Raw genomic sequence first — 10,738 nt, 5'->3', positions numbered from 1 at the left:
ATAGAATATTGGGCATAGAACCGACCTAGTGGAAGTATAAACACTTAATTAACAGTCTCTGTTGCCATGCAGAACTCCCAGAAAAGAGAGTTGTCATTGTTCAAACTTGGATTCTTTCCAGGTGGAAAATAAAAAATAAAAAATAAAAGATCTGAAAAATAAAGTTTCGCCTTCAATCAATTTTTAACATAGGTTCGTTTCGACTTGTTGATATTCAAGGCAGCTGATGGATAAAGACAATGATCGGCCCACTCCGTCTATTTGGGAAATGAATATGTCCCCGCGGAAACCATATCAAATAAGAATTGGTCTCTGAAAATTTTCAGTAAAATACAACCAAACAAGGTTACAATTGTAGCAATACAAAACTGATGCAAATCATCATCATAATCAACTAACTTCAATATCAATATCGAGCACTGAATGGATCCTTTTGTAGCTTGTCCAACAAACGAAAAAACACCTAGACCCAAAAAATAATTACTACTCAATGGGGGCTTCCTCACAACAACAAACAGCCCCTTGTATGTTGGCACTTGCTCAAAAATGATGCCTACAAAAATATTACCATTACGTGCTTGCAACAGTGACGTACAAGCTCACAGACCTAATATACGAAGATGATATGCGAGTAACACCATTACAATAAGTGCGCAGTACACCAGAGAATCTTCAAACATAAAAAATGGTCTTTGATCAAGAGAGCTTAGTTTAAACTAGTCTTGTTTTGAGGGGCTGGAGTAGTCAGATTCTGTCAGTCCAGATGAGGCACTGGATGACATTTCACTGCTAGCATTACCTTCATTCGTAAAGTTTTTTGATGCTAGTGGAGGGTTCCGATGAGGATCATTAGCTGCAGCATTTGCCCCTTCGTCTGCTAGTCTTTTAATCATGTTCATGATAGTTGGAACAAGTTTGCTGGACAAAGAAATAAGCCCGGGAAGCTGTAGACATAGTAGCACACAGTTATAAGCCCACTTCTTAAAAACCTTTTTACAATAACATATTGTGGTTATTCGTATTTTATGACCAAAGTTCTTTCTCAAATAATTTACTAAAATAAGGGCCAGCAGCTAATCTTACTTAGATTCCATATTTGTTTGCTGAATAAGTGGTAGAGAAGAACAATAAACATTATTTTCTGAAAAGAAGAGCTTTCAAGGAACTAAATTTGCATGATAATGGAAAATTTTCACCTAAAACAAGTCTGCACAGTAGTCTGACAGATGATATAATATACTAATATGTTTGCTAGGAAACTGCTCTTTGCCATAACTGATTTTCGTTCCCAAACTTCAGTTATTTATCAAAACTGGCATCCACAGTTTTCAAAAGAAACTCACATGCTCATACTCAAACTATAATTTCCTTTCAATTAAGCAATTCCACTTTCATTTGAAAGTGCGGTCAGTTTTAAGAACAATTTTCATGAAACCAAATAGATTGGGAAGAGGCGAGGGAAGGAAAGCAATCAACAATTAAAACAAAATTTGATACTCACAGCACCATTGCGGAATTCACCCGCGACATCTAGCTGCACCCATAGGGCTTTAATGAGTAAAAAGCCAACAAAGATGACACCCAGATACAAAGGATTTCTGCCATGAAGGTATGAGAATGTGTGAGAATAGTGGTAATGCATAAAATTTAATGGTAGAACACCATCATCGTCATCTATCCTCAGTATAGGGAAAGTATGTACCTTAAAAGTGTCATAAATTCATTGAATCCCAGGACAATCAAGGCAACAATTGCCCAAGGAGGTGGTAACCAGTTGTTATTACGCTTGTTAGCTTCCTGAAAAGTAGAACAACATGTGCAATGGATTTAACTATCAAAATTTTGAGAAAAGTTAACCACTGAAGAGCAATTTATAAGGATATTCATACATGTGCAACAATGTATTCATCTCAACCATGATATACTAAAACTTTGAATCTATGCCAATTAACAGTAATCATTTATGCAGGGCAAAAGCAACATCGCATGCACCAACTCAATTACAAAGCATGAGTTAAGAGGCCATCTTTATTGATGTGTCTTTCCACCTCTTTAACCCCTTAGAACCATTTTCTACAAGCAATAAGAAAAAATGTTGACCCTTGTAATCCAAAATAAACAAAATCTAGCAAGGCTTGGACCAATATAGTCATAATGGTGCTATAAATCTAAACCCTACCAGAAAGAGATTTTAACCATAAACAACACATTATAGGAAAGAAAAAAATATTACAGTTTATGGTTTCCATTTATTTTCTAAATATCATAGTATACAGAAAAAAGGAAATATATATATATGTTCACGCATTAACAGGTGAATTATCATACCTGTGCAGAAATAGCCTGAGAAACACTGTACTCAGTCTCTGCCTTGAATTGCCTCCACAAAGATTTGCATTGGACGGGTGTAATCAATGTTTTAGAGGAGGAAACCTGCACATAAGTTGAAAAAAAAAATTCACAAAAGCTACTTGGTGCTTACATGCAAACTAAGGGCTACCGGTAGTACCACACTAAGCACATGAGAGAATGCATTGGCAGAGCCAACTAAGGCTGTCAGCTGACCCCGGGCCATTAATTCTATAAGAGTTCCAATGCTATATTTTGATAAGCCCCCCAAAAAATAAAGTTATATATGACATTTTGGAATATGAGCTCCAACTACACCAAATGTCATTACTTAATCTTTATCTTTTGTTGTCCCACCCATGCTATGATTGTTTCATATGGTGGGACGTTCCTACATGTTTGACATTTTAATATTGAAGATGCCACCAATGCCAAATTATGGTAAGCAATTTACTGCACCACATTTGGCATAATAAATAGCACCCTGGTGGAGAATCAAGAAAAAGGTTAAATTTTGACATTGGCACCGCAAATGGTACACCAGAGTAGATGCAAAGGTTGACCCCGCATGAAAAAACTCCTAGTTCGGCAAGAGAGGGAGGGAGCGATACAGAGTTTACGGCCTAGCTTATATATAACCCAACTTCCAAACCATGTTCAGAATGGAGTATACAGACACAGTCTTCCCTATCAAATAAACAAACTCAATTGTGTGTGTGTGTGTGTGTGTGTGTGTGTGTGTGTATCTACAATTCCCAGAAAAACACAGGTCAGCATGGCCTTGTGGACAAAACCTATAGCTTCGAAGCTAGAAAACCGGAAAGTAACAGCTTTTAAAGGTTGAAACACCTATTGTAACAATACTTGCAAATTAAAAATTTACAAGCAAGAAATAAACAAAAGAAAAGGCACCTCTTGCCAAGTGCTTGAAGCCAGTGGATCAGCTGTTGTGATACTCCTATCTTTAGCAGCAACATTTGTGGAATCCACCAAGGCAAGGGATAAAGTATTCTCAATATTATCAGCATCACCATCATCCAAACGGATTGCAGCCATAACAGAGAGCAATTTTAAGGACTGAAAGAATAGCAATATAGTTAACAAAGCTTCAGGGAAAATTCAAACTAGTTCTAATAGATGATATAATATAAATCATGCCATACTGAAGAACGGGCAGTTTTGGTGATTGATCTAATATCTTCCTTCCCAGTCCAAACACGTGGCATTGAATCAGAATCATGGCTAAATAATGTTGTAAACCTGCAGGCAATTTAAATCATCAGAATCATGGCTAAATAAGGTTGCAAACCCATGAAAAATAAATCTCAATTGCATAAGATAAAATCTGAAACAATTTAACCAGTGCAAGTATTCCCACCTGTCCTTCATACGGATCAAAACCCTTCCAGCCTCTTCCTTTGTTTTAGCTTCTACCACACCTCTTGCATATGCCTCCAGACTTGAAAGTAATTTTCCCCTGGATTGTTCATCCATATCAAAACCCGAAAGTGCACTAGAGAGCCCAGAGACGGCTGATTCTGTCTCATGCCGGAAAAGTTTTCTTATTGCAGGCCAGGTTTCACTATTAGCTCCATCTAGAAGGGCTTCCACCGGTCCTGATAAGGCCTCCTTCAATTTTGCCTACAAAAATAGTTACAATATCAGCCAGGTTCCTGAGACAATTTAGTCAACAATATACATATAGGGACTGAAACCCATTGAGAAAAAGTTCGCCAAACTATAGATGCCACTACAAACCTGTCAACTCCTTAAAAATTAGCATGTCAAACTAGTTTAGTTTCCGCTTCATTCCACTTCCCTTTTAGTTTCTTCTTCCAGTCAAATTCTTGCTCGAGTTTAAAATTACCAGTCACCCCAATCATTTCAAAAGAGGCAATGAATAAAATATATATTATACCTCATAAAGTGCAGTAAGTTCAGCTAGCTTGGCAGCACGAACTGAAGCAATATGGGCTTCTATATCGCGTTTAAGTTTGTCCCTTACTTTAGACGTGTCCCAGTTTGCTTGTGTGATAACAGCGTCTGCAAAAGTATTGTGTTAATATCACATTGTACTTTCAAATGCAAGTAAAAGTCGAAATCAGTGACCTGTTATTTTTAAGTCTCACCACACATTAACTCATGCAAGAATCAAAATTTCACTCAATTTTTGAGATTTGTTTTAATGAGTGTACATTAACCGACACTAAATTCTCTTGTGATTTTTGTATTATTAGCTTCATATATTTAAAGGATTCTCTTATATTGTAATTCATTTTTTGTATTTTATACTTGAGTTTTCAATTTAGGCTAAAGATAAGATATAACATACGTGCACATCCTTCATCAAATAGAGCCATAAATGACTCAGAGCAATTCCAAGCAGCCACTGAAAATGCCTCCCCACCATTCAAGGCCTTATCAAATGCTTCCTTGAACTTATCCAGAGAACCAGATCTTATATGTCCCAGCAAAGCTTGGAACGCAGGTTGGACAAGCTAACAATACAGTGAAAAGAATCAATAACGGAAGAAAAACATATAAATCAAATTGATGAAATTCGAAACTCATTCTATAAAAAGTAGGTTAATTTTATGCAAAATTAGTTTAAATTTGATGCACTGGGAAGGCCTCAAAAGGCCTCCTGTAAACAGTGAATGTCCCCCAATCAATTTGACATGCATTGCATATTCAAGGAGGAACCAGAAACAAAATTTTATCCCCAGTTTCTATAGGCAAAAAATACTGAAAATGCAGCACCACAAAGTCTCAATTCAACTGCTATATTTCACTCATCTATGGCACAAGGAAAGAAGGGGAGTGGGAACATAGCTGTCACAAGAATAATATCGAGATTACTTACTTGCAGCAATTTTTCTTCAAGCTGACTGCGTTTCCCAGTTCTGACACCTTCATCAAAATATGTAGCCTCTGCATCATACCTAAAATAGCAAAAGTAAACAAATTAATCAACTAAAACAAATAATTATTCATTCATACAAGTCAAAAGGTATACTTACTACTTAGAGACAGCAGACACCTTAAACCTTAAAGTTGCTCAGTAGAATTAAAGTGATGGCAATATTATGTGCACTTTTCTAAAAAGATAAGAAGTTAACCAAAATTCTAAACATAAACTGACATATAAGATTGTGTTGTATAGACTACATAACAGAATGCTGGAAACTATGACCACTTTGTTTCTCTTTTCTCTCCTTTTCTTTCACTCAAATTGTTTCTCACTTCTGTTACTCCATTTGTGTATTCTTCCATCTTTGTCCAGGACTCAACCTTGTGCAAACATACCCAACAAAATTAAGAAAATAACATGGACGACACTTGATCAGCCACCATTCCAAAAAAATTATTGAAAAGAAACAATGCTAAACTATTCATGCATACCAAAAAGCAACTAGTAAACTTAGATCTTCCAGTTGACTTGAAATTAGGCTGACATAAGAGTCTTGCACATCATAAACACACTAATCCAGAACCTAGAGGCAAGTTGGAAATATAAGACCTAATACCATCATAGTGAATTTTAGATGTCTTCACCTAAAGTGCATGCCACTCAATTAAGAGGATCTTCACGAGTCAGTTACAGAACTTCTCTCTCATTAGATCAAATCATATCTTATAGCTTTGACATTGATAAATCAGATGAAGATACTTACTCTGATAGACAAGTATCAAGGATTGAACTGAGCTTCTTCCCGAAGCCAGAGATAGGACCAGATTGAACAGCCTCTTCCAACTGACTCCACTCCTGTGATAATTTAGGAGTTCAAGGGCCACCGAAGTTACAACATCAAAAAGATTTTAAGACACCATGAAAAACAGGTACCTCATTTCCTGAAAAATCAGCATACTTCTCATTGGCAATCTCTTCACAACGTACAGTAGCCACCATGACCTACAATGGATGAATAAAAGATAGCTCATTCAAAACAATATGCACATAATACTTTTTCTTTTTCTTTTTTGAATAGAAACAATTGTATTGATAATCAAGAGGACAAGCTGTTCTCGACTAAGCAACAAGAACAATATGCACATAATACATGAATCACATAAGTGAATATATATTCACAGTTTTACCTTGTGAGCCGGAAGATCAAGATCTTTGTTTTCTTTGATGACTTTCCATATCTGTTGTGCACTGAAAGAAAACCCTGAAGCAGGAACTACTCCCCGTCGGTCACCAGCAAGACCGCCAGGTGCAATAGAATGAAAGAATCTCTGCCTCAAGCTAGCAACCTTAATTTACAGACATTAATTACCACCAAAAAATTAAAAAAAAAGAGCAAAAATGTTAGATAGCTTCCTCTAGCTAAAAGCTAAAGTTTCTTTGTATTCCAAACTAAAAACCAAAATTTAGATAAAAGGCAAATAATGCACAGAATACATGTGCATTTTAAAAAAAAATAGAAATGAGATAATCCGTTTCTTTAAGGAAAATGGAATTCAACAACAAATGAGAGGGGAAAAGCATATATACCTGCTCTTTAAATTGTTCTTCCTTTTCTTCATAACTTGAAAGAGCAACAACCTCAACCTAGCCATGCAGTCATCAAAACTCATTGTCAACCAACATAATTCTTAAATAGGTTATCCCACAAAAACAAGTATATGTATAAGCTCATCTGTCAAAAAGATAATAAAAACGTTGACATCTTACATTGAAAAATTCACTTAATGGAGTTTCCTTGTGGGCTTCAGGCTTAGGAACAGAGTCCCATATCTGCAGAAGGAGAGGGTGTTGAAAAACAACATAAATTGAAGTAAAAAAAACACCAAATCACTTACCTTCTGAATGTCTTCTCTAAGCACTGGTTCTAAATTTTCCAATGGCGTCTACATACAAAAAAGGGATAAATGTACTATAAAAAACTCAACCCATACTGGAACAACCTTATACCAAAAAAACAAAACAATGTAACATACTCAAAAATGAATAATAAATGCAACCAAAATTGTTTCCATTTCAAGCTATGACATAGGAACACTAGAAGGAAAGTACGAACCCTTGTCTTATCACGGATTACAAACATCAGAGTTGTTTTACGTGGACTAAACAATCGCATCATCACCTGTTATCAAATTCAAGCATAAGTTCAAGGCATTGATCTTATGAAATTCATACTAACTTTTTAAAAAAGAAAGCTAGGTAGAAAAATACTTGGAAAACAGTCTTTAGGAGAGGCTTATTTGCAGCTTGCTCACGGCCAATATCATGACACCACCTAGATAAAAAATTCTAAAGAGAGTTACCAACAAAGACTGATAAATACAAAACCTAAACAATAATTAATACAAAATAAGTAGACAATAAGTAATACAATATCAAAATACTTTAAATTTTAAAAAATAATATAATTGGGGAAGAAAACCTCACATGTTTATGAGCACAATATCTGAAACAGCAAGAGCAAAGAGGGCACTCTGCTTCTCGAATGCTGTATCATCCTATAAACAAAAAGGCAAATAATAAACAAAAAGCAACTGTATCATTTCTTCTATACACCTGTTTAAACCCTAAGATCGGATTTTACAGTTATATAGCTCAAGTCCAAATGGATGATATTATTTAACCAAATTCCATTTAAAAAAACTGCAACCTTCAAAAGAATCTTGATAGAATCATGCGTTCTAGTAAAATGTGAATAAAGACTAAACCTCTTATAGCGTTCTTAATACATAAGATTTTCAGAATCATTTTAGTGGAAACCCATTACTCAACTACCTTGTCAGGAAGTCACATTATACTAATTCCACAGATGAATGAATGATAGTGGCAAGGGATTGTAGCACATCGCTCTAGATTGAAAACATTGCAACATTGCAAGCAAAAAAAAAAATCAACAATGCCGATTTGAAAGACAATGATTCTTTTCCTTTTCTCATTTTATTTCTTTGTCGAGTTAATAATGACAATGTTTTCTCTTAATTAATAGAGTATGTGCCTACTATCTTTAAACTACAAGAACAGAGAGGCAGCGAGAGTTGGAAATCAAGATTACCCCATAGAAAACCATACATGCAATGTATGCACAAATATAGTTTTACTAGGGAATATGACCAGATAACTCGTAAAGACAATAAAATTCAAGCATAACCAAAATTTGATGACGCTAAAAGTGGGTTGTTGAAAGCACCTCTCCTCGTTCTCTTCCATCTGTACCCTCTAAATCCATGACAAGAGTACAAGGCTCAATACCGGCACATTTTGCCAACCAAATACCTTTTGTTGTTTGAGACCTGGAAGAAAAAAACATAAGCCCATCATATCATTGATTGCTAAAGAGAAAAATAACTAATTTCATATTGAGCATTATGACAACTTGCCTTCCTCTAAAAGCGTCCATCTCTCTAAAATTGGTCGCAAATAGATTATTTAACAGTGTGCTCTTTCCTGGTCAGATCATTATTGAAAAAACAATTTAAATTAAGTGAAACCTTCACATATTATGTGAGCAGAAAACATATTCCCAAGAGAAAATATACGATATCCATGCCTTTAATTACCAAAGAACATTATAAACTCTTCTCCATTATATTAAGCTTCAAACATGTAGCATTCTAATGTACAATATGAAACAAATTTCATCATTTCTAAACCCTCAACCAAAGTCACACGTGGTAAATAAAGACTGATATGCTTGAGGAGATAAGAATGCGTACCACTACTTTGTGGACCCATAATGGAGACAATGGCATAGGAAAGTCCACATTCGCCCAATTTAACCTCCTTGATTAAACGGTCAATTCCAGTGGCATTGAATGTACCATCCCCATCAATAAGCTGAGTAGAGCAGCACTCCTCACTGTTCGCTGGATGAGAATATGCTCATGTGTTAGATAGGAAACAAAAGCCTTGAATTCCAAAGATCCAAAATGTTCTAGAGATGCTGATCAAAAAATTCATCTAGTGATTAACGCACTGTGTTTGTTATCATACAAAGCATTGGTACAAAGCCAAAATCCATAAAGACTAAGATTATACAATATAAAAAAATAACTATCATTTCCTCATTAACTAAAAAAAGCAACCGATCATATAAGTATCTGCATGCTTTTTGTATGTATCACAACAACAACATAGTCTTTTTCAGTTTTAAAATTCAGAAAGGTAAAATTTTGAGACTGATCTACAAGTGTCAAGCAAATTAATCTTAACTCGTTATGAAAATGCTGAAGGAAAGGCTAAACCAATTAAATTTGTGTTTCGGGTTTTCATATCTCACCTCAGCCAAGACAAAAACCTATTACCCCCAGGAGACAACCGATTTACATTTCCGGCGTCTCAAGCTAAGACTCAAGGAACAATAAAGATAACATTTGTTTTCTTTTCTTATACTTACTCACTAACCAAACAAATACAAGAAAGGCTGTTACAATCTATTGTTTCCTCCTACAAATCACCAGACTCCGAATTGAAAGCGAGAAGCTTAATCAAACAGTTCGAAGCCCCAAAATTTACATCAAACTGAGGCAAATCAATCACATCAGAGTCAATCAAAATCAAATTACATAAACAGTTACCCAAAAATTTAAAAAAAAAGAAACCCATGCAGATAATGCTAAAAACCTATTACCACTCTCGGCATCACAATTAATAAAGGCCTGAAATTCATGGCGATCAGGAGCGTAACGCAACAAATTAATGTTAACGGAAAATTCCAAAAATTAATAAATAAACGTCTCGTTATAATTATCATTAGGGTTATATAAATCAGATTGATCAGAGGAATCAGAAGGTACCCATTTTCGGGCGAGATTGGCTTCGAAGAGCTTGTGATGATGGGGCTTCGAAATGCGTGAGACAGAGAGAGAGATCGGTTAGGAGCAGAGAAAGAAAGAGAGAGAGAGAGAGAGAGAGACCGATCTCAAAGGAGAGATTGATTTTCTTTTGTTGTTCTCAAAAAGTGGGCGTGATTCTCTTTTTTTCACCTCCAATTACTTTTTGGTCATTCTTGTGCTTATATCATTTTCTTTTAATAGGTATGCTGCTTTCACAAATTTCACCCACTCCATTTTTTTCCAACCCACTTTGATAATTTTTACAAGCACTACTTTCTTAGAAGGAAGTTTTCTACAAATTGGGCAAGGTTTGGTCAAGGCAGTCACCCCGACCCTTTACACTCTAGTTTGAATCGCATTTTTATAAATTAGATTGATCTAAAATAATTTAAACTATCACTTTTATTATATCTGCATATTGTATTTTATCTCTTCTAACAAAAAAAAAACAAACAAACTACTTGATGCATTTTGTTGTTCTGTTTTTGCTAATCATTATTATTAATTTTAAAAAGTATTAAGATTATATATTATCTCTTTTTTGTTTAAGGGTTGGTTAATAATCTTCCCTCCCAATTCTAGTTTTTTG

The 10,738-nt window shown here is 35.2% G+C and overlaps 1 protein-coding gene across 1 annotated transcript; it reads right to left on the bottom strand.

Annotated features, from left to right (window-relative positions):
• Nucleotides 1–305: 305 nt before the first annotated feature.
• On the bottom strand, nt 306–10,302 carry LOC103327708 (protein ROOT HAIR DEFECTIVE 3-like). The gene is made up of 23 exons (XM_008230074.3): nt 10,111–10,302; nt 9,031–9,180; nt 8,695–8,761; nt 8,505–8,607; nt 7,745–7,815; nt 7,529–7,592; nt 7,374–7,439; nt 7,156–7,203; nt 7,028–7,090; nt 6,848–6,904; nt 6,448–6,606; nt 6,194–6,262; nt 6,024–6,115; nt 5,213–5,291; nt 4,682–4,847; nt 4,268–4,392; nt 3,728–3,990; nt 3,513–3,609; nt 3,262–3,426; nt 2,329–2,433; nt 1,703–1,797; nt 1,502–1,598; nt 306–944 (listed from the first exon to the last, which is right to left on the bottom strand). Exons 1-23 carry the CDS (start codon nt 10,112–10,114, stop codon nt 717–719), a joined length of 2,433 nt encoding a protein of 810 aa, XP_008228296.2. The 5' UTR covers nt 10,115–10,302; the 3' UTR covers nt 306–716.
• Nucleotides 10,303–10,738: the final 436 nt, after the last annotated feature.

The sequence above is a fragment of the Prunus mume genome, linkage group LG4 (genome assembly GCF_029339155.1).
Source record: "Prunus mume cultivar Tortuosa linkage group LG4, ASM2933915v1, whole genome shotgun sequence".
In the NCBI taxonomy this organism is placed as follows: Eukaryota; Viridiplantae; Streptophyta; class Magnoliopsida; order Rosales; family Rosaceae; genus Prunus; species Prunus mume.
Note: the sequence above shows the minus strand (reverse complement) of the source record. Positions and strands in the feature narration are given on the sequence as shown.